Source organism: Cetorhinus maximus, chromosome 20, assembly GCF_964194155.1.
Source record: "Cetorhinus maximus chromosome 20, sCetMax3.hap1.1, whole genome shotgun sequence".
Taxonomy (NCBI): domain Eukaryota; kingdom Metazoa; phylum Chordata; class Chondrichthyes; order Lamniformes; family Cetorhinidae; genus Cetorhinus; species Cetorhinus maximus.
The window spans coordinates 56,213,408-56,238,509 of NC_135898.1; the positions used below are offsets into that span (position 1 = coordinate 56,213,408).

Below are 25,102 nucleotides of genomic sequence, written 5' to 3' on the forward strand. Positions count from 1 at the left end.
CAGTGCTGCGAAAACAGTTACTGCCATTTCACATAAAACCTATGCCCCAAATCAGTAAATACACTTTGCATGATAACTAGCCACACAAGTTCACAGATCATCGCTCAAAATGGCATCTAAAATACCAGGCATTCAAATTCCCACCAACCTTTGAAGCACATCAAAAACATCAATTTCACCAAGTTGTTGACATGCATTAGTTTATGCTGTAGCTTCACCTAAAAAGCAGAGTATCACTCGTCACCATCACAAGCAGCATTTTTAATGAAAGGGGCATAAAGATGTCAAATCCTCAATCAAATTCTTCTACATTTCAGGCATGAAGTTCAATTTAATCAACCACTGTCATTGTGACACACCTTGACATATGAAGCTAACACTATGTGTGCAAACACACTTTCATTAATTGGACCTCATTGTATCTGGTAAGATATAGTATTTGAACAGAGTTCATTGATGCTTACAATTTTACAAATTTACAAGATCAACATCGGAGGTTAGAATCAGTTGCAAGTAAGAAAAGCATCTTCATGTTTTCATTATCATTGCTCCACGGGTAAAATTCAGTATGGCTTTCAAAGACTAATGCTGGGTTTCGATTATGTTTAACAGCTTAATGCCAAAAAAAAGCCACAGAACTCAGGTTTCATTAGCGTACCTGACTAAAACTGTCACCCCACTTTTGTGAATGGCAGGACTTATGGATAGCCACAAATATGGTTAATGGAAAATGTTGTAAGAATGTTAGATGCAAAAGAAATCCTTAGAAGAGAAATGAAGAGGAAAAAAGTAATTCCTACTAATGATTATAACGCTTAGAAAATCTTCTTGTACCTGTCCAATATTTGTCTTTGAACTGTGACAATTTACTTCTTTCAAAAACAAAACGGCAATAACTAAATACTGACTTAAATAATCTTACTTCATAATAGAAAAAAAGTGACTTGTGGAGCATTAAAAAAAAGGAATTTTTGTAATGTTTATACATCTATGAATCTCTTAGATTAGATTCTGCAGTCTGAACACATGCGATATGCACCATTTCCCAATATACACCAACAGGAAGAGTACTTCTCTTCAACCAGTAACAGTACATATCTATTATGAATGCATCCAAAATTATCTGAAGAAAAGCTAGGGGAGGAACTTCTGTGAAAGATAATATTGAATGGGTCTTTTTTTTTAAACTAGGGAAAGGTAGAGAAAGAGAGAAAGGGCAGAGAGAAACAACCACTTTAAAACATGAAGGGGGGGTCAGTGTTTACTACACACTTGTGGCCACAATTGTTAATCTTCAAATTCTGAAACAAACTATTTTCCAGAGTGATAAAGTCAAATTATGAGTGTATGTAACATTATTTGCTTTTGAAATACAAATGATCAATTCAATTAGATTTTCAAACAAAAATTTTAAATGTGTTGATATTGAGATCTTGAAAATGGGAAACCTCTGGTGTAATGTGTAGAATTCCAATGCTAATGCAAGTGGGAGGCAAGAGATAAAGTAATCTGTTGCAATCACCCAAGAGAAAAAAAGGTTTTAAACAGCAAAGAAATTTTAAAAAGGTGCATCTTAAACAAGTGCTGCAACTTGATTGTGGGAGGCAAAGAAAGAACTTGTATTTCACTTTTCTTTTCACATCCTGAAGCGCTTTACAGCCAGCCAATGAAGTACTTGTGGAACTTAGTTATTGTTGTAACGTAGGGAAGCACAGCAGTTAATTTTCATCCAAGGAGGTCCGACAAACAATAATGAGATAAATGCCCATATAATCTCCACAGATAGTGTTGGTTCAGGGATAAATTTTGGCCAAGACACCAGGAGAACTTACTCTGACTTCTTCAAATAATCCATTTTACGTCCATCTGAGATAGCAGATGGGTCCCCGATTTAGCATTTCATCCAAAAGATGGTAACTCCAACAACACAGAGCTCCTTCAGTACTAATAGAAAAATACTGTTCAAAGCTAACAAGGTTTTAGGGGCAAAAGAACAAAGTTACTTGCACCTTAAAGTTTTGTAAAGTGGTAAACAGCATTAAAATATTAGATATGAGGCTGTTGCTTGCAGTATCAAAAATAAGTAATATATTACTTTCATTTGACATTGCTTCAATAAATTTGATGTATTACAGTGATGATACAGTGAACCAGCACCACATTTAAAACTTTTCAATTGCAGTAAGTATCAGAAACTGCATGCAGAGTCAGAATAGCTGTAAGCAATGTGCTATGCCTAAGAGTACTGTCGTTGATTCTATTATCACTTTCCATTGTGCATCATGACTTCTGAAAACTGCACCATGATAAAGCATATCCTTCATAACAGTTTTGCATGGCTCTCAAAAGATTACACAATGGGAAAAGGAGATCAGTTACTGTTTATGAAGCTATCAACAGCTGTATAATATGGCAAAACGTTTATCAGTTAACATTGGATATAAATCTTTACATATTGAAATCAGATTTGAAATAACTTGGATTCCATTTCCTTACACTTTAATGTTACAGCGATTTTGTGATATAAAACTTCAGTATTTTAGTAAGAGATCTAGAGTAGAAAAGAGTTCAAACACATGTAGAAATCAGAAAAAGCAACAAACAGAACTACTTGTAAGATAGAATGTGTGATTTCTTTTTCTCTTTCTGATACTGCTCTCCAGAGCATAAAAACAATTCTCACAGACTTGTTCGGTGAGTTTGAGGTTATTATTTACTGTTTTATTCCAAATGACAGAACTTCCGTTCTTTCGTTCCTTTACTTAATGTGCTGCCCACATTTCTCTTGAGCAGCAATTGCTGGTCAAGAAAGTTGCAGAGCCAGAAATGTCACTCCATAATGGAAGTTAAAACAGGTAAATTCATAGAAAGTAAAATTAGAAAGAAAAGCACACTGTATTGCAAGATACAAAACACCAATAAGCCAAGAAAAATTTAAATAGAAGGATACACAATCGTATTCCTGACATTTAAAAAAGTTAATATTCACCTCATGTTAATATGTTTCAAAACGACAACTCTACTGTAGTTTTAATTTACCCATTATTGAAGTTTAAAAGTTGATGATTTTAAAAACCTGTAGCTCTGCTTATACTGTCAATATTTGAAAATGAAAATAGCTCCCAAATAATAATCTCCATATTTTCAACATGCTTGGAAACAAAAAAAAATCTTCATACTTCAATCTTTGCTAAATACGAGAATCTGATCACTGGCAACAAGTTCAAAACGGGCACAAAAAGCAACATCTTTCAAATGAAGGGAAAACCCCTGCCCCAGGGTCAGTCAATTGACAAGCCCAAGAGAGAGGCCAGGTGGGTCCCGGCTTCAACCTTCAGTCTTTGTTGAGTTAACAAATTGCAACTTAAACAACAGCGAAGGCATTACAAATGGCTTTAATATTTCTGGGCAAAGGGGAAGTAAAAGATCAACCAGGCCCAATTTTAAGCCTAAAGGCCATATGTGGTTCAGTGCCATGGCAGGCCTGGAGGATCAAAGGAACTGTTCAAATCTACTGGCTTATTTATAATTAAATGCTACATCAGAACATCTAGTCTGACTAGTTTCTATAACTTAAGATTTATGCAAATCATGGCCTTATTTGTATGTAACCTGAAGACTCTATTGGTACACAAAGAAAAATGATTGGACACCCCAGCTAGCTTTTGTACTATTTATCAATTTACAGCGACCCTTCCTAGAAAATACATGCATAGATGCCAGGTGACTACAATGAGTTCATTTGCGATGTCCCCAAGACATGAAGGTGGAGCTCACTGTTTAGATCTAAGAGGTCAGACATTATAATATAAACATTTCGCAGAGGGAGACTGTCATTAGTGGAACACGTCCACATGTTCAAGACAGAAAGAAGAGCAGTAGTAGTTAAAAATCCAGTGATTTCTGCAGCATCAATTGAAAAGTCAGAAAACACTACCATCTAGTGGCGAGGTCATTCTATCGCTATTTATAATCATAAAACCCTAGTAAAACTATTTTTAAAAATTCCTTGCCAGCACATACATTTAAAAAAGGCATGCTGACATTAATTTATTTTCCCAATTTTGATGGGCATGACTGAGAAGGCACAAGACAGCACTCGTTTCCAAACGCAGAATCAAAAAATGGATCCATGTCAGTAAGTCACCCGGAACGGTGTCATTCACCTCTTAGTACAAGCAGACACTGCCAGAGTTGACAGTCTGTTTCACATTGGTGAACGAAACATCACACAATGCATCACATAACACAAATAAGCAACAATGACCGCCTTGTTAAATGTTACTCTTGATGCTGTTTTCTACCAGTCACAATAATTTAACCTTCACCACAGCACCAGTCTTTACTGATATAATCGGATGAGAAATAAACTTTTGTCCACACATTGCGAATGTCATTCAGCCGATCACATCTGAATTTAATCAGCCATGAGATTACATCACAGTACAGTAACACATGACTTGCAGCAATCTTTCACAATGATTCAATTTGGGACATGGAAATACAGTTTGCAAGGATTGAAACAACAAAAAGAAAATTAATTGATGTAACAAGCAGTACCTAATAAAGGTAGACAGCTGGAAAAATGTTAAAAACTTCAAAATATTTGCAATAAATATAGGTTTCATTGCTTGTTAATATTTACCACAGTGCTTTTTAATCTGGAGAACTACACAAACTATTTTATGTAAAGTACTCCTATGCAGAAACTCATCCAAAATAGCTTTAGTGGACAACATTGTCAAGGTCTGCTGAATATGGCCACAAACTTTGAAACATCAGCTTTGACTGGTGCAATAAATATTCTGCAAGCTGCCTTTCAGCAGTTTCAGAAAGGAAATATTTTGCTTCCTGCCTTCTGTCACAGAACTCTTGCTTTCCTTGTGGGCATTGTCACAGAATATTCTTGCAAGGAATCAAAACAAAAGCTACCCAAATATTATAGTCACTCCACCTTGAACAAATACACTCAAAAGAACTCTGAAGATTCATGGTTGCCTGCCCAACTACACCCCTCATAGAAAGCTACCAATTAAGTGACTGTCAGACCCAAATCTTCAACACATGGCAGGATCACTGGCATCCTTTCCCACTTAGCTTAGGTGCAGCAGCTTCCAATCCAGAGAACAAGGGAGTAGTTTACATTGTGAATTCAGGTTCAAGTTACACTGAAGATTCCCATTCATAGACATAATATTGTTTAGAGTGTCAGTAATTCCAGCTAAAGATGGTGACATATAGCATGTTTAAGGTATCTTAGGATACATAATTAAATTAACTGGTTAAGCTAACTTGATAGCCCAGATCTTTCGGTCTCCAGATAAGAAACCGAACATACGACCCAAGATAAGCATCAGCATCCTGCGGAGATCCCAAAGCGCTGACTCCGTGGGAATTGCCCGTGAAGTTTGAACTTCCGACGGACAATTCCCCAGGAGCCTCCACAAAAGTCTCTGACTCATTCATTAACAGTCTTCCATCATCCATTCACTAACGTTCACACTGGACATTTAAACTTACCTTATGGCAGCTAGTTCCATAAAAAGGGGGTGTTGTTTTTTGCACTGATTCTCTTCGCTACTCTCTGTGTGGATTCGTGCACTGAGGAAGTTCTCTGGCTGCTGCATCGAAGTCAGAGCCTTTTAAACATATCCAGGTAAGCGCGCGGTTTTCTGTCTGATCAGCGTCGGGTATCCCAGTTCCAACATTAATCGGAAGATTTAGACCAGTATTTCATAACTTTTAGTTGTCTCTAAAACCAGTGTGTTGGCTAGCAAAGCATTGGTATTACATTTATCGGAGGCTTGGTGTTTGGTTTGGTGTTTTGAATTTTGGAAGAAGAGGACATTAGAAGTCTGTTCTGCCAAAATTATAAGATCGTAAGAAATAGGGGCAGAAGTAGGACATTTGGCCCTCAAACCTGCTCAGCCATTCAATAAGATCATGGCTGATCTGGTTGTGGCCTTAACTCCACTTTCTTACCTATTCCCCCACAACCCTAGATTCCCTTGCCGATCAAAAGTCTGTGTAACACAGCCTTGTTATTGTTCTAAGAAACTGTCCCAAATACACTCTATGAAACTCATCCTCCAGGCTACCTTTGCCAATTTGATTCATTCAATCTATATAAAGATTAAAATCGTTCACAATTATTCTTACAAGCCCTCATTACTTCTTGATTTATTCTCTGTCCTATACTGTAGCTACTTTTGGCGGGCCTATAAACTACTCCCACCAGTGACTTCCTTCTTTTGCTGTTTCTTATCTCTACCCAAATTGATTCTATATCTTGATCTTCTGAACCAAGAGCATTTCTCACAACTATACTAATCTCATCCTTTATTAACCACCCTGCCTCCTGGAGATTCTTTTCTGTCTGTCCTACTGAAATGTCAAATACCCTTGAACATTCAGGTCCCAGCCATGGTCACTTTGCAGCCATGTCTTGGTAATGGCCATCATTTCATACTCATTTATTTCTATTTGTGCTTTCAATTCATCCATCTTGTTACGAATGCTGCGTGCATTCGGATAAAGAGCCTTTCATTCTGTCTTTTTACCATATTTCCCTACTGTTGACCTTATTTGCTGATGCACTCTTAAGTTTGTATGCTCTGTCCCTTCCTGTCACACTACAGTTATCATTACCCATATTGCTACTTTGCACTATTGCCTTGTCTTTTCTCTAACTATCCAAATCTTCCCTGAAATGAACTGTCTCCCCAACTATTTAGTTTAAAGCTCTCTCTACAACCCTAGTTATATATATATAGCATCCAGCATTATATATGTAATCCTAATAACATAAATCAAAGCAATAGCACTGTTAGCAAAGTACACAAAAATTAGCAGTATGTTGTGAAAAGAATAGTGTGGTCTTTAAGGAAGTCATATAAAAACTATGGTAAAGTTATTCACAATCACATAAATATGCGATCTATTATCATAGCAATGTATAATTGATACAGCTCAATCTAGGTAGTTGGGGAATAAGGTGAATCACAGTAATAGAAGCTAAATTGCGTTTTCTTTAAAAATGTTTTGGAAATGAGAAATAGAGTGCTACATTCAAGATATTGCAGTGAAGTATAGAACTGAAGCCAATCTTTAAACACATGTGTAAGCTTTCATTTACAGAGATACACATCACAAACATGTACCTCCTAACCCAACAACCACAGTTTCAGCCAATCCCTATCCATAAGAATAAAGTTAAATCCCTAGTTAATGCCCACACCTGTATAAAATTAAATACAATTAACATAGAATATGCAACAGAAAGATTAGCATGTGAAGCATCACAAAAAATGATTAGCTTTATATTTTTGGGGTCACTGAAGGATGCATATTTATCCAGATTTTATTTTCTTCATGTTTTATTTTCCCTTAAAACATTCTCTACTTCAGGGTTTTACATCATGGTACTTAACTCCAATACATCAAGATGAGCGTCAGGTCTAATCTGAGTGCACAACCAGTTCAACTAACCAATCAGGCTTCGTAATTGCTTCATCTCTTCTTTACATACAGCATCACTTTTCACTGATCTCCTAGGACGATTAACCAGAACAAGAGTAACACTCCTTGAATAGGATTACTGATTTAAACTTATTCCAGGAGTTACTTTGCTTAATATCTAAACCAATATATTTAAAAGCCCACAAGCTAGACTCAAATTTAAATTCTGCTCTGATCTTATTAACACATTTCTCATCTTTTGCAGTACCACCCGATTTGAAATCATCAACATACATCATGAAGACACCTGAAAGTTTTCCTTTACATTACCAAGAGAACATAGCAGGATCTGTTTTTAGTTGAACTTATTTTCAGCCGAACTTATTTTCAGCCAAACAGATCTCATCAAAAAACACCATACCCAGAAGTATCATTCAGCCCAAAGACACATTTGTTTAGTTTCCATAGTTTTCCTTCTACATCTGCTATCCCTTTCGGTGGTTTCAGGAACACTTCTCTCAGCAAAGTAACACCTTGCAGAAACACGGCTTTAATCTCGATTGACCTAGATTCCAATGAATGTACAGCCAAAAGGGCTATAAAGATTTTCAAGATTACTTTACTGGCTGTGGCAGAATCCACTCTAACACCTGTATCATCCAGTTGCTCTTAAAACGCCTAGCCCTCGTCTTAGCCTTAAGTCCCATCTGCAAAGAATTTTTCAGTACAAATCCACTCATGTGACAAACCTTATTTGTTTCCTTTGAATAAATTCCAAACTCTCTTCAACAGTTTATCTCCCTTTACTTTGCCTTGCCTTTCTGATTAGTTTACCTTCATGTTTATTGGTAGCCATCAAAACTGCACGATCACAAGGACTTCTGCTTCTAGTTGTTATGAGATTGATCTGTGGTCTTTATTTCATCAACAAATCTTTTCAAGCTTCAGCCTCTACTTCAACTTCTATGCCTATTGCAGCCAGTACTGTGAGATCTCCCTTGTACTTTTGGAGGTTCGTTCTCCAGTATGTGATTGTTTTCCAACAAAAGAGCCATTTCAAGCTCATTATCAGTACTTGCACTGTACTTTTGTACTTTCCACTATTTTCATCCCATTCTACTAATCCATGGACCTCATTTCTTAGCCATCACCCTCAACATTCAACCAATATTTAAACGTGTTACTAGCTGTTGCTGCACACCCCACAATTGTTGCATCTATCCATTCACTAGACTCCACTGGACTACATGTTACACAAACACCCACAGAGGGCAATTGGCTTGTGGATATGATAGCATCATGTGTCATTATCACTTACATTACCATTATCCAACCCTTGATCTAACGCATTCTGTTCCTTAGGTTTGTGGGCTTTTAAATATATTGGTTTAGATATTAAGCAAAGTAGCCCTGAAATAAGTTTAAATCAATAATCCTATTCAGAGAGAGTGTTACTTCCTTACTAAACACATGAACACTTGAGGTGCAAGGAATCTCATTTGCATCTATCAGCTGCTCAGAATCTAAGATTGTGTCCTTAATTTTTATTGCAATCATGATTAATGAACCTTAATAGTTTGATTGCCATATTCGATAATTTGATATTTTCTGCAGGTAAAGCATTCAGATGTGCAGGGAAAAAAAAACTGATCGTAGTACCTTCAAGAGAATGAGGGCTAAAGGAAAACTTTCAAGCGCCTTCGTGAAGTATATTGATGATTTCAAATTGGGTGGTACTGCAGAATATGAGAAATGTGTTAATAAGATTAGAGCAGAATTTAAATTTGAGTCTGGCTTGTGGGCTTTTAAATATATTGGTTTAGATATTAAGCAAAGTAGCCCTGGAATAAGTTTAAATCAGTAATCCTATTCAGAGAGTGTTACTCTCCTCAGGACCTTCCTCACTAAACACATGAACACTTGAGGTACAAGGCATCTCATTTGCATCTGTCAGCTGCTCAGAATCTGAGATTTTGTCATTAATTTTTATTTCAATCATGATGAATGAACCTTAATAGTTTGATTGCCACATTTGATAATTTGATATTTCCTGCATGTAAAGCATTCAGATGTGCAGGAAATAAAACTGATTGTAGTACCTTCAAGAGAATGAGGACTATTGCATAGGACAGAAGGTAACTTGGGATTTTGCCGAAAAACTGATTGGGACTATAGTCACCAACCATCTGCAGTAAACTCTTTGCATGAACCGCCTATGCCAGCTCGGTTGTCAACTTGCTGTCTGGCTGATCAACTAAAATTTTATGCAGCATTTCAACAATCACCGTAAGGTTCCTCTCCCAAAGCCCACTGCTGAAAGGACTTTCAGCATGACCACGACGTTCATGTTTTCCCATGTCCTGAACTTGTCATTGGCAAATTCCCCTCCATTACCATCAGAAACTTAGCTGGTGTCCAAAGTCTAGCCCCTATCTATTTCTCCAAGATTTTGTTCATAATAACCTTTTCGCCCTTATTAGATATTGCTGCAGAAAGACTAAATCTGGTCGCCAGGTTTGTAAAATGTAGGATGAAAATATTTCTGGTTTTTTTTAGGCTTTACTGCAAACAAATTACAGTACACAATTATTTACAGCTAGTGAAAAGAGCAGTCTCAATATGTGCAAAATAAATTTGTTATGCATACAACAGAACTATACTGTCATTCAGTGCCCATATCTAACTTCAATATCTGTGCATGGTCTTGACAAAGTCTTTTATTATATCTGGCAATTGTGGGTCTTTGTAAATGTTGTTATGCTTGTATCTAAGAAATGCAGGAAATGAAACAAACTTGACTTGTCTTCCTGATATCCATGAATCCAATAGACTTTCATAGAGCTTTCTGCCCAACTCAAATGGTATGATATCTTCAGCATGCAGAATCAACACTGGTGTAGAAATTGACAGCAGATTTTCAACATTAATTTCTGTATTATTTCAATATTATTTTCTGTTATTGTATCCATAAAGAACCATTCAAATCCAGGAAAAAGCTTGTAATACACAGCAAATGGGCGATGGGCTACTTCTTCTCACAGAGGTAAATGGAGCTTCCAGTATAATAGCATCAGCTGTGCTTCCTTTCCCTTGTAGGATCCGTGCAGTATTTGTGGCAAAACACTTGAACCCAGACTAGTTTATCTTACTGCCTTCTTAAGTTCTCTTCATTATGCATTCTCCAGACATGGGTGACACTGGCCCATGCCAAGTGTGGTTTGCTGGCCACTTCAAAGAGCATTAAGGGCGAACCATATTGGGTGAGTTCATGTAGGTTAGATCAGTGAAGCTGGCAGGTTGTCTTCCATGATGGACGACCCATACATTTTAATCCATGGCAACTATCTCATTAGACTCAAGTGGCAGTACCTTTTGATACTTTTTTGAAAAAACAGATTTCACACTTCCCCTTGCATTGTATACTCTTCATCAACTACACCTGTATCTTTTAGGAGGATTTTTGATCTTTGGCAAGTAGTGAGAGCAAATTATCTATGTAACTTTAATCTTTTCTCTCTGATCCTTATCACCTGATGCCATTAAAGCTTGTCTAACACTCTGATGAGAAAGTGGGGTATAATAACGTCAAAAGAAGAAAACACAAGAGATCGAAGCAGGAGTAGACCATACGACCTGTTAAGCTTGTCCCGCCACTTACTATGATCATGGCTGATCTCGGGTTTCAACTCCAATCTGCTGCCCACTCACCATATCCCTTGGTTCCCTGAGAGAACAAAAATCCATCTATTCTAGCCTTAAATATATTCAGTGATGGAGCATCCACAACTCTCTGGGGTAGAGATGTTCTGATTGGGTAAACTGAAGATCAACTGACTTTCCAAAAACAAATTGCCTTATCATGATCAAGTTTTATATGTGCATTTGTCATAGAAGGTTTACCCAACTCTATCAGAATCTCACTAGAGATAACACCAGTACAGAAAAATACAGGGCCAGGCTGAGAAATCATGGGCCCTGGTGTTTTTTCTGTTTCCAGGCCCCTTATTCCACCCATACCCCCTCCTCCCCCAACCCCACCCCAATGCATGTTATGTTTTCCCCTTTCAATATTCACCAATCAATCCACCAAACAATCACAAAAAGGGTCCTGGTAAACTAGTAAAATGATAACACCCATTGCTGGCATGTGGGATATGTAACATGGGTCACTAATATTAAGAGCAGCAATGATATAATAGCGTTAGTTTGTGTGCCCCCAATAGGTGATCCACCGTGACTATTAAACAAACCAGAGAGTACAAATATTAACAGCATCTTGTAAATTTTTAATTTCACAGGATAATATCCAATTATTATTTATAACATTGTGCAGACGATAAAACTGATTTCGACGATTCGTCGGAAGATCTGCTTTTAGTAGTGCTGACTGAAAGAGAAATAACATATTCTCCAGATTGCACCATATGTACATGGTGACAGTAAATTCATATTTAGGGGAAAGATTCAATACTTACAACCAAGATTGCAAGGAAACCTTTCAGGTTTTCCTTTATATATTTCAACTACCTGTTCTGTATAGAAAAGAAAGGCTGTCCCCATGCTGCATTTCGCATTGTTTCATTGTTGGATAGTGACAGGGGAAAAAGGGGAGGGGAGGAGAGGGAACGGTCCCGCTCACTTGCTGCTGCCTAAGCTCTCTCCACCCTCAATAGAGGCACTGACACAGTACTCACTCGCCTCACTCAGTATCCATGGAGTGGCCCATGCTGTGAACGTGGATGGCAGCAGGGACCAGCTTGGCACAAGGCTGAGTGACAGCCCACCCAGGCCTGCTCCAGCCTCGTTACCAGCGGAGAGTCCCTCCTGTTCTTTCATTTTGTTTCTTCTCCATGGCCTCCCAGGAGATGTCATCACAAATCGTTCAATGCAGCTGAAGGGCTCCTGTATGGTGGCCAGTGGGAACATCCATAATAACTGCTCTAGCTCCTCCAATCACAAGTTTCCTCTCTCCAGCCCTTGCTGTTCCTCCAGTCATAGATTCTGTTTCTGGAGGAGTGGCAAGAGGAGGAGGGAGGAGCTAGAGCAATGACTGCACAGTCCTGCCTTATCTCATTGGTCTCCCCTATAAACTGTATTCAACAGGTCTTAACAACTTCAAGGCAAGATAACACAAGAGCTTCAAAAGATCGCCCTCAGTAGTACACTCACACCTGCAAATCTGTTCATACATTATAACTTGTTCATTTCATTTTCATACATAAAATGTAGTGCATTGCTAGATGACCTTTACAGATCAATGGGCAAATCAAAAGGTAAGCAGCTAGAAAAAAAAAACCAAGGAAAAACAACCAATCTTAACTTCCAGTCAAGAGAACGTACCAATAATAAAAAGGAAATAAAGATGAACCAATTGAATCGCTCAAATGTTATTTGCTAGTAATTGAAATTTCTAAGATCCAACATAAGGTTTTGAACAAAATAAAAATACTAAAAATTACATAATTCATGATAACATGGTTAAATCTAGCCAGCTTTTAATACCTATAGGGCCAAATTGCCATAACCGATAGCACAGGTCCTCCTCTAAGTCAGAGGTTATGGATTTGAGTTCCACTGCAGTCTAACGCCAAGGGAGTGCTGCATTATCAGAAATGCCATATTTTAGATGGAATGTTAAATGGATACTCCGTCTTGTGTGGACATAAAAGGTTCAACTATACAATTTCTAGACTTCTGTGTAATATTTCTCCCTCAAACAACATTACGAGAAGCAGATCTTCTGATCAATCATTTATTTCTTATTTATGCAATTTATAATTGTCTGCCACTGGTTCACCTACCTAAAAACAGGGGCCACCTCAAAAATAATTCGCTGGTTATAAAGCATTTTGGGATATTATGAGGACCTGTTTAAGTTCTATCTAAATACATATTTTTATTTTTTTGCTGCTACCCTTCAATTGAAGGCCACAGCCTCACCCAAAGCCCTGGTCTTAACATAGTATTTTTTGCCTAGAGCTGCAATTCTGCTAGCTAAAGGAAGATTTGACAGCCTGAGCAGTAGTGCTCATAATTGCCTAGGATGAATCAATAGTACTTAGTGAGCTCAACAGATGCTTCTCTTCAGTTTCTTCAACTTTTTGGTTATTTTTCAAATTATTTAAAGAAAATCTGGATTGCAAATTACAAAAACTTTATTCAGGTAATGTTTGTATTAAGTTTAAATTAAGAAGAAACAGGCTGTTTGTTTGAGAGTGGAATCAATTTCAGACATGACAAGCTTATACATACCAGTTGTAGGTTTTGTTTGTGTTCAAATTATAAACAAATCTATAATCTTCATGCCAAGAGGAACAGAAGACCCGATTTTATGCTAACTCACCGAGTAGAAACAGGTTTGGGTTGGATGTTCATTTCACACCCTGCTAAATTTACTCTTCGATACAGTTATTTACCTCAGTAATCAACCCTCCTGACATCCAAGACCAGCTCCAATGCCTCCAAACATTTATGAGGTGTTATTTCAGGCTGCTACAGACCTTCAGGCAGCTGGCAGGCTTTAAAAAAAACAGAATCACGAAGGTGCCCAAAGGTTGGAAGCCGCAGCGCAGCAACCATCAATGAAATTGACCTGATGGTTCTGATTTTTTTTAAGCTGGTCTTTCAGATCTGAAGCTCCGGCTGCTCAGTCTGGACAATGGCGAAAACTCCATTTATGATAACAAGCCTGGGCTCCCCTAATCCCCGGTGTTTTGCACCTTGTGCACTCCTCTCTCCCGGGACCTGAGAAAATGGCTTTCTCCAGCTACTTTACATGGAATTACAATATTCTTTAGTAACCTCAATGGTTAGTCATTAACAAACCTAAAGAAAGTAGTCCTTTTATATTCTTTAATCTTGCATCAATCATCTCTATTTAGTGAATCACAATAGCACTTTAACCAAGCTGTCCCACATACGGTTAAAATACAAGCACCATGTTGTACCGCACAGTTAAGGAGTCCACGACTAACACATGCATCAAAGGACTAAAACTCCTTGTGATCATATAATTTGTTTATATTCATTATCTTTATCCTCAGAATTCTCTTCATATACCATTTCAAGGTTGTTTGCTTTGGGAAATTCACTGCATAATGATACTTGAAGTCACAGGTGAAACACCTATTAACTGTTCTTCGGACATTCATGGGATTCATTTGCCCATTACTGTTGTTCTAATTTTTGCTGTAATAGCCAGATCTGCAAATATTTCTTTCATTCTCATTCTGCCTGTCTTTAATCTTTCCTTTGTATTAGCTGCTGCATCCAGTATCTGGACTATTTCGAAATCTGGCAATCATGGAGTCTTCTATTCCTTGCCACCATGAAATGCCTCATTTATTCCATGAAGGTTGAGGAAATGACAGCTTCCCTAGGAAATCTTTAAAGGCAGCAGACATCTGATCCAACAGAGTATCCTTCTCTGAGACTCGAACACCAGTTAGAGCCAAATAAAAACAGGAAGCGCTGGAAAAACTCAGCAGGTCTGGCAGCATCTGTGGAGAAAGAAACGGAGTTAACGTTTCAATTCCAATATGACTTCTTCACAACCCCTCACAGATGCTGCCAGACCTGCTGAGTTTTTCCAGCTCATCCTGTTTTTATTTCGGATCTTCTACATCCACAGTATTTTGCTTTTATACCAGTTAGGGCCAGTTGCGTGAGATACCTTAGTATAATCAAGTAACTTAAATGCTACTACCAATCCAGAGATCTCCAAATTGAATTTCATCAATCTTTTATACAATTTGTTAAAGCCCACGATATATTCTTGCAATGGAATGACCATCTGTTTTCTGAAGTCTATCAAATTTTGACCATGTCTCATAGGCATTGAGTAAATCATCATTCTTATAGATTTCATCTAAGAACTCTAACAGAATGTTCAATCCTTTGTCACTATCCAACTGACTGGCATCTGTCTCACAAAATAATTTACTTCTGACTTTACTTCTTGTAGGAAGTAACACGCCAAGGACAAATCTTGTTTTCTATTTTGTAGGTTCTTAAGCTGGGTCAACATATCCAATTCATTCTTCCACCGCTCATGTGGTTCAAATTCCAAGAACATCGGAGTATAATCATACCCCAATAATTTACACTTGCATTCTGCCATTTTCAACAACGGCCACTAGGATTTTAGGTTTATATCTGAAAACTAGTTCTTAGTTTCCAACCTTCACCTTTAGGCAACCATCCTCTGCTACATATTCAGGAAAGCTAGGCAGTGAAGGATCGAATTGGAGCCAATCTTACTTTTAAGCTTTTACTTAAAGAAATTTACATTACAAACAATTACTTCCGAACCCAACAACCAGTTTCAATCAGTTCCTATGGATAGGAGTACAAGTGAATCCCCAGTTAGTGCCACACTACTGCATTTTAAAAACTTTTTTATTTATTCGTTCATGGGATGTGAGCGTCCTTGGTAAACCAGCATTTATTGCCCATCCCTAATTCCCTGCTCGAGAAGGTGGTGATGAGCTGCCTTCGTGAACTGCTGCAATCCATGTCATGTAGGTACACCCACAGTGCTGTTAGGAAAGAAGTCCAGGATTTTGACCCAGTGAGAGAAGGAAAGGCAATATAGTTCCAAGTCAGGATGGTGTGTAACGTGAAGGGGAGCTGGCGAGTGGTGATGTTTCCATGCATCTGCTGCTCTTGTCCTTCTAAGTGGTAAAGGTCACAGGTTTGGAAGGAGCCTTGGCGAGTTGCTGCAGTGACCCATAGACGTTTACAGCACAGAAGGAGGCCATTTGGCCCATCGTGTCTGCACCAGTCAACAAAGATCTGACTACACTAATCCCATTTTCCAGAGCTTGGCCCATAGCCCTGGGGGTTATGGCAATGCAAGTGAATATGTAAAAACTTCTTAAATGTTACAATAGTTTGACTCAATCACCCTTTCGGGCAGTGAGTTCTAGACTTCCACCACCCTCTGGGTGAAAAACTCTCCTCAACTACCCTCTTAGCCTTCTACCTCTTCCTTAAATCTATGCCCCCTGGATTATTGACCCCTCTACTAATGGAAAAAGTGCCTTCCTATCCACCCTACCTATGCCCCTCAATCTTGTACACGTCTATCAGGTCCCCTCTCAACCTTCGCTGCTCCAAGGAGAACAACCCCAGCCTATCCAATCTTTCCTCATAGCTCAGATCCTCCAGCTCAGGCAGCATCCTGGTAAATCGCCCCTGCACCCTCTCCAGTGCAATCACATCCTTCCTATAATGTGGTGACAGAACTGCATGCAGTATTCCAGCTGTGGCCTAACCAGCGTTTTATACAGTTCCAGCATAACCTCCCTCCTCTTGTATTGTGTGCCTCAGTTAATAACGGCAAGTATCTCATATGCCTTCTTAACTACCGTATCTACCAGCCCTGCTACCTTCAGGGGTCTGTGGATATGCACCCCAAGGTCCCCCGATCTTCAGTACTTTCCAGGGTCCTGCCATTCATAGTGTAATCCATTGCCTTGTTAGCCCTCCCCAGGTGCATTACCTCTCACTTTTCTGGGATAAATTCCATTCGCCACTGTTCTGCCCACCTGACCAGTCCATTGATAACGTCCTGCAGTTTATGTCTATCCTCCTCCCTATTTACCACCCTACCAATTTTCGTGTCATCGGCGAACTTCTTGATCACATCCTCTACATTTAAGTCCAAATCATTCATGCACACCACAAACAGCAAGGGCCCCGGCACCGAGCCCTGCAGAACCCCACTGGAAACAGGCTTCCAGTCACTGAAACATCTGTCTACCATCACCCTCTGCTTCCTGCCTCTCAGCCAATTTTGGATCCAACGTACCGCTTTGCCTTGGATCCCATGGGCTCTTACTTTCTTGACAGTCTGCCATGAGGGACCTTATCAAAAACCTTGCTAAAGTCCATGTAGACCACATCACATGCATTACCCTCCTCAAAAAATGTGAACAAATTTGTTAAAACACGACCTTCCTTTAACAAATCCATGCTGACTATCCCTGATTAGCAGTCTTCCAGTTCTCTAGCACCTCACCTGTGGCCAGGGAGGATTTGAAAATTACTGCCAGGGCCCCCAATATCTCTTCCCTTACCTCCATCAACAGCCTGGGATACATCTCATCTGAGGCTGCAGAGTTATCCACTTTTAAGGCCTCTAAACCCGTTAGTACCTGCTCTCTCTCTATGCTAATTTCCTCTAATATTTCACAGTCCTCCACCCTGATGTCTATACCTGCGTCATCCTTTTCCATTGCGAAGACCGACACAAAGTATTCACCGAAGACTGTACCCAAGTCTTCCGGCTCCACACACAGATTACCTCTATGGTCCCGAATTGGCCCTACTCTTTCCCTAGTTATTCTCTTGCTCTTTATACAGTTAAAAAACCCCTTTGGGTTTTCCTTTATTCTACCCACCAATGCTTTCTCATGCACTCACTTAGCTTTCCTAATTTCCTTTTTAAGCTCCCTTCTGCACTTTTTATACTCCTCTAGGGACTCTGCCATATTGAGCCCTCGGTATCTGACATAAGCTTCGCTTTTTTCAAATCCTAACCTTTATGTCCCTTGATATCCAGGGTTCTCCGGACTTGGTCCCCCCGCTTTGTCTTTATGGGAACAGATTTGCCCTGTACTCTCGCTATTTCCTCCTTGAATGCCTCCCACTGCTCTGGCACAGCTTTATCTGTAAGTAGCTGCTCCCAGTCCGCTTGGGCCAAATCGTATCTCATCTCAGTAAAATTAGTCTTTCCCCAGTTTAGAACTTTTATTCCCAGCCCAACCTTATCCTTTTCCAAAACTATCCAAAATGCTCCCCTACTGATGCGCCTTCCACCTGCCCCCTCCCTTGTTGGGCTATGTACTGGCTAAAAAAGTTCTTTTGGATGCAACTTAAGAATTTTGCTCCTTCCCTACCTTGCACACTAAAACTATCCCAGTTAATATTTGGGTAGCTAAAATCCCCTATAACTGTCTTATTATTCTTACGCTTCTCTGAAATATGATTACATATTTGATCCTTTCTCTCTCCCTGACTGTTTGGGAGCCTACAGTACACACCCAACAGTGTGTTTGCCCCTTTGGTGTTTTTTACTTCTACCCATATGGCCTCACTTGATGATCCTTCTAAGATATCATCCCTCCTCACTGCTATAATTGATTCCTTGATCAATATTGCGACCCCCCACTCCTCTTCTATCCCCCTCTCTATCTCGTCTGAATATCCTATAACCAGGAATGTTGAGCTGCCAATCCTGCCCTTCTTTTAGCCAAGTCTCGGTCATAGCTATGACATCATACCCCCACGTGCCTATCTGTGCCCTCAGCTCATCTGTCTTATTCCTCAGGCTCCTTGCATTAAAATATATTCCATTTAGCCTTTCTTTCTTATCTAGCCTATGTTCCCTCTGCCTTTCAGACTCACTTACAAGCATTTTAACTTCTAATTCCATCTCAGTTTCTCTCCCCTCTGAACTACTTCTCAGGATCCCATCCCCCTGCCAATTTAGTTTAAATCCGCACCAACAGCATTAACAAACCTCCCCATGAGGATGTTGGTCCCCTTCTTGTTCAGATGTAACCCGTCCAACTTGTACAGGTCCCACCTCCTCCAGAAATGGTCCCAATGCCCCAAGAATCTAAACCCCTACCTCCTGCACCATCTCTCTAGCCACGCATTCATCTGCTTTATCCTTCTGTTCCAATACTCACTACTGCGTGGCACTGGGAGTAATCCGGAGAAGTCCTGCTTTTCAATTTCCTACCTAACTCCCTAAAGTCTGCTTGCAGGACCTCATTTCTCTTCCTCCCTACGTAACTGGTCCCAACATGGACCACAACCTCTGGCTGTTCACCTTCCCCCTTCAGAATGCCCTGCAGCCATTCCATGACATCCTTGACCCTGGCACCTGGGAAGCAACATACCATCCTGGAGTCACGTCGAGGGCAACAGATGCACCTACTCCCCGCACTAAAGAATCCCCTACCACTATTGCCCTTCCTCACCTCCCTTGAGCCGCTGGACCACCCATGGTGCCATGGCCTGGGCTCCAGTTGTCCACCACAGAGGAACCGTCACTCTCACCATTTTCCATGGCTAATAAACAGTTTGTGAGCGACATGTACTCAGGGGATTCCCTCACTACCTGCCTGGTCCCCTTCTTCTGTCTGGCAGTCACCCATTCCCTCTCTGCCTGCACTTCCTTAAGCTGCAGGGTGACTTCATCCTGAAACATGCTATCCACGAATTTCTCAGCCTCGTGAATGCACTGTAGTGCCCCCAGCAGCCACTCAAGCTCTAAAAACCGAGTTCAAGTTGCTCCAGTTGGAGGCACCTGCACACATGGTCATCCAGACCACCAGGAGCATCTAGGATTTCCCACATAGCGCAGGAAGTGCAAATCATGGGACTGTGCTCCCCAGACATATCTTAGCTAAATAGAATATGGGCCTTTGCTTTTATTTTACCCTTACGCCTACTTGAGTATAGACTAGATGCTAGATCTTCAAGATAGGCTAGGTGCTGCTGACTGCCTGTTTTAGGGTCTTCCTCTCGCACTCTCCTCTAGGTGCTGCTGACTGTCTGTCCCAGGGTCTTCCTGTCACACTCTCCTCTGCTGCTCTGACACACTGCCACTGTGCATCGGTGGTAGAGGGAGCAAATGTTGAAGGCGGTGGACAGAGTGCCAATCAAGCAGGTTGCTTTGTCCTGGGTAATGTCAAACTTGAGTGTTATTGGAGCTGCACTTATCCAGGCAAGTGGAAAGTATTCCATCACTCCTAACTTGTGCCCCGTAGATGATGAAAAGGCTTTAGGGAATCAGGAGGTGAATTACCCTTTGCAGAATGCCCAGCCTCTGAAGTGCTCTTGTAGCCACAGTAGATACATGGCTGATCCAGTTCAGTTTCTGGTCAACGGTAACCTCCAGGATGTTGATAGTGGGGCATTCAACGATGGTAGCACCATTGAATGTCATGGGGATAGGATTAGATTCTCTCTTGTTGGAGATGGTCATTGCCTGGCACTTGTGTGGCGTGAAAGTTACTTGTCATTTATCAACCCAAGCATGAATATTGTCCAGTTCTTGCTGCATTTGGACATGGGCTGCCTCAGTATCTGAGGAGTCGTGAATGGTGCTGAACATTGTGCAATCATCAGCAAACATCCCCACTTCTGACCTTATGATGGAAGGAAGGTCATTGATGAAGCAGCTGAAGATGGTTCGGCCGAGGACACTATCCTGAGGAACTCCTGCAACAATTTCCTGGAACTGAGATGATTGACCTCCAACAACCACAGCCATCTTCCTTTGTGCTAGGTATGACTCCAACCAGTGAAAAGATTTCCCCCAATTCCAATTGACTTCAGTTTGCTAGGGCTCCTTGATGTCACACTCGGTCATACAATTAAACAGAATTAATACACAATTAACGAGGAATGTTGGGTATCCACTTGTGTCATATTTAGTTAAGTAATTCTGGAGATGTTGCTGTTTGATATCAAAAGCAACCATACACAGTTAGAAGAGGGACTGTGGTGCCAGTTTCACATCTTCGACAGATGAAACACACAATGTAGCATAATTCATGAGAATTATTCAAGCGATGAAAGTCATGTGGAGTTAATAAAAGGCTATTTTTAGTCCATTAATTCTGCTAATCTAACACAGTAAGTGGATACTGTGATATTGTGTTTTTGTTAAAAAGTTTGGGTTTCATAACATTTTCACCCCTTTTGCCATTGTGTGCTAAAAACTTACTTTCTGAGCAACACTGAAGTATCTTCCCATGTATGATGGCTTTATAGTGAGTGTTGCACAGTGATCTTGCTCAAATTTTGATCCTCCATCTATTTCCTCATTTTCTTTTCTCCTCTCCTGAGAATGCTGACTTGTGCTGAGGTATAATTCCACAGGACCGTCAGTATCTCACCCAAGTTGTAATTTTTCATGTACAATGGCGAGCTGGGGATGTGACTGCCAAGCCCAATTTTGCTCTCCTCCAACTTTCATACAAGTCCATTTTATAGCAGAAATCCGGGGCAGAGATACTAGTTGATTGTTCCCCTCCCATGTTCAGACTAAGGTAGCACCACAGAATCTTGCAGTAAAAATGAAGGCTATTCAACCCATTGTGCCTTTGTCAGCACTTTGTTAGAACTATCCAATTAGTCCCAGTCCCCTGATCTTTTCCCAGAGCCCAGCAAATTTTCCTTTTCAAGTATTTATCCAATTGCCATTTGAGAGTAATTATTGAATCAGTTTCCACCACCCTTTCTGCCAGTGAAATGCAGATCATAACTCCCTGCATAAGAAAATTCTCATCTCCCTTCATTCTTTTGAGACAGGAAGGGAAGAGGTTATTTTGCCTCTCTACTACCACTCAAGCCAGAATCAGCAAATTCAATGCAAACTAAGGGTTGCACCTGTGACTTTCCTAGTGTGCACGTCTCAGGACTACATAGCATTTTGTTTATTCACTCAGCCATCATGAGAGCGTCAACAGGATTTTTCTAGGAAATGGTAAATGTAGCAAAACATTTTATCATTAAATTCCATTGAAGAGTACAATCACGAGGGATTTTTGGGAGATTAGCAACATTTACAATTTGACAATATTAATATGTGCCTTGAGGTGAAATTGAGAGATTATATAAAATAGCAAAAAGCGTCACCTATTCCTTAAAGAAAACACACGTGACATTTGTGCAGTCTTTTCCCCATATAAAACATAAATGAACTTACAAAGTCCTTATCAAGCTTTTCTAATTCCTGTTTGTAGCTCTTCATTCGAGTGCTGAACAAGCCACGGCTTTGGAGTGGTATCTCCCGTACCTCAAGGTCCATTTGTTCAAGCTGTATTCAAGATTAAAAGAAGAAAAATATGAATTTGTTGTGTGATCATTTTCAAGCAAAAATTCTTGAGGGGCAGCAATTTTATTTTCAGGTGCAACAATAATTAGTAACCAGTCATCCTAATGGTAGATCTGTACAAAGTGAAAAAATGATCAGCTTTGCGATGTAGTCATAGAGAAAAAAAGTCACAATTGTTCCCTAATTACTATAAGTCTACTCCTTTGAATTAAGAGATGTTTTGAATTAAAAGTACCTTTTTTCTGGTATTTCTAGTACTTTTAAACCACCGAGTTCCAACTCTACTATTTACATTGCTTAATTCAACTTATTGGATAACTCAATTCTTTTGCTCAAAGAACAACTCCAAAATAAGAGGGCCATGTAAATATGAATATAAAAATGTGACAATTTGGCATATTGATATGAATAAATCTCAGTATGTTAAATCTCTGACAAATATAAACCTTTTCACTTATATAATCACATGATCACACACACCAAAAATAAGCACTCTGTCAAAACTAGATTACTGCTCTAATATTGATTCTGCCCCTAAACTTTTTAACCTCTGCATTTTGAAATAAATGTTGCACATGTATAATTCTCCTTAGGCTTTTGCACAAATTAAGCTATCAACTAGCAACCATTTTGTTCTGTAGCTAAAAGAAGGGCGAAGCTTTAGAAAGATTTGCTTTTATTCCCCACTGAGGTTTTCCTACTTCAACTTCCTAAACTTGCTGACAAACAAGTCGTTACAAGGACAAGTTGATGGAGCAGTACACAAATGAATGAATCAGGCCAATTAACCATATGACTCTTGTTTTTAGCACCAAAGAGGGCCTGACAAAATTCAGCTCGCTGACATTCATTTGAAATAGAACAATCTGGCATCCGTGTTTGCATTAACATTAAAAACAAACTACCAACTTTGGAAGTAATTAAAATTCTCTAATTGCAGTTATTTTTATTTTACTATGTCTATTTTAATAAAATTCTGACATTTTTCACTCTCTGGGTTCAAATTCAAATAACAATTCTTCATATAGTACTAACATACACAAAACATACAATGTTTCAGAATATCAAATACAGTTCTTACCAGTTCCCGAGCTTCTTCCATCTGCTTTTCCACATTTGCAACCATACATTTCTTGTCATCTAGAGAATAAGCAAATGAAAAAATATTCCTCATTGCATCAATTTTCAAAATGAGTAATGCAAGATATTTGGACATTAATGGTTGAAAAAGGTCACCCAATTTAACACTGAAATTTGATATATGGAGGATTGCAAATGGGCACCTGTGGAATACCATTTAATCCCTTAAATTATAAACACAAGTTCTTGTTGCAAGTGAAGATAGTACGATTCACAACTGATAAGAACAATTTTTATATGCTCCATTTAAAAGGTTATTTATTTAGAATTAAAAAATTTTGAGCATATATCAAGGAAACATGATGAGTATAATCTCAGGTTATTTATTCCATCATTATCTATTAAGTCTTGAGTCAGTTAAGCAACAGAACCACAAATGAAATTCAGGACATACACCATAATGTGCCATCATATATAGTATAATCAAAATACATTATGTAGTTAATTTAAGATTAGATTCATGATGCAGACTAATTTGAATTAAAGTGATGCAGATTGCAGAGATCAGCGATGACTCAGCAAAACTATTTTGACAACGATATCTTTCATAGCAATGATGCATCTCAAAATAACAAGAGAGAAAATATTTCATGATTGCGATCATATGAGGTACATGTAGGTTTTAGAAATAGTTAACATAAATATTATGGCTAAGAGAAATTAGTTTGAGCTGGTATATCTAGTTATGTCTCCTAGCATGTCCTGGCAATTTCTTGCATTTGAAATAACTGTCTAAGGCACAAAAGCAGAATACTGCAGATGTTGGAAATCCATAATAAAAACAGAAAATACTGGAAATACTCAACAGGTCAGGCAGCATCTGTGGAGAGAGAAACAGAGTTCACATTTCAGGTCAATGGCCTATCATCAAAACTGCAAAATAGAGTCATAGAGGTCTACAGCACAGAAAAAGGCGCTTTGGCTCATCGAGTCTGCGCCAGTCAAACAAGTGCCTAACTATTACAATCCCATTTTCCAGCACTAGGCCCATAGCCTTGTATGCCATGGCATCGCGAGTGCATATCCAAATACTTCTTAAATGTTATGAGGGTTTCTGCCTCTACCACCCTTTCAGGCAGGGAGTTCCAGATTCCCACCATCCTCTGGAAAAAATTCTTCCTCACATCCGCTCTAAACCTCCTTAAATCTATGCCCCCTGGTTATTGATCCCTCCACCAAGGGGAAGTTCCTTCCTGTCTACCCTATCTATGCCCCTCATAATTTTATACACCTCAATCATGTCCCCCCTCAATTTCCTCTGCTCCAGGGAAAATAACCCTCGTCTATCAATCTCTCCTCATAACTAAAACTCTCCAGCCCAGGCAACATCCTGGTAAATCTCCTCTGCACTCACATCCTTCCTATAATGCGGATTCCAGAACTGCACACAATACTCTAGCTGTGGCCTAACCAGCGTTTTATACAGTTCCAGCATAACCTCCCTGCTCTTATATTCTATGTCTCGGTTAATAAAGGCAAGTATCCCATATGCCTTCTTAACTACCTTATCTACCTGTCCTGCTACCTTAAGGGACCGGTGGACATGCACACCAAGGTCCCTCTGATCCTCGTTGCTTCCCAGGGTCCTACCATTCATCTAGTATTCCCGTGCCTCGTTTGTCCTGCCCAAATGCATCACCTCACACT

General features: G+C 39.5%; 1 protein-coding gene across 5 annotated transcripts in view; it reads right to left on the reverse strand.

Annotated features, from left to right (window-relative positions):
* vti1a (vesicle transport through interaction with t-SNAREs 1A) overlaps window positions 1-25,102 on the reverse strand; it is a 370,006-nt gene that overhangs the window by 330,851 nt on the left and 14,053 nt on the right. For all 5 annotated transcript variants that reach the window (XR_013579742.1, XM_078564759.1, XM_078564757.1 and 2 more), the window contains exons 2-3: window positions 23,397-23,455; window positions 22,187-22,297 (exon numbers count right to left, since the gene is read on the reverse strand). Coding sequence is in view for 4 of the 5 variants with exons in the window: in XM_078564759.1 (XP_078420885.1) it covers window positions 22,187-22,297; window positions 23,397-23,455 (170 nt within the window). In the remaining variant the exon portion in view is untranslated. The remainder of the gene's footprint in view (window positions 1-22,186; window positions 22,298-23,396; window positions 23,456-25,102) is intronic.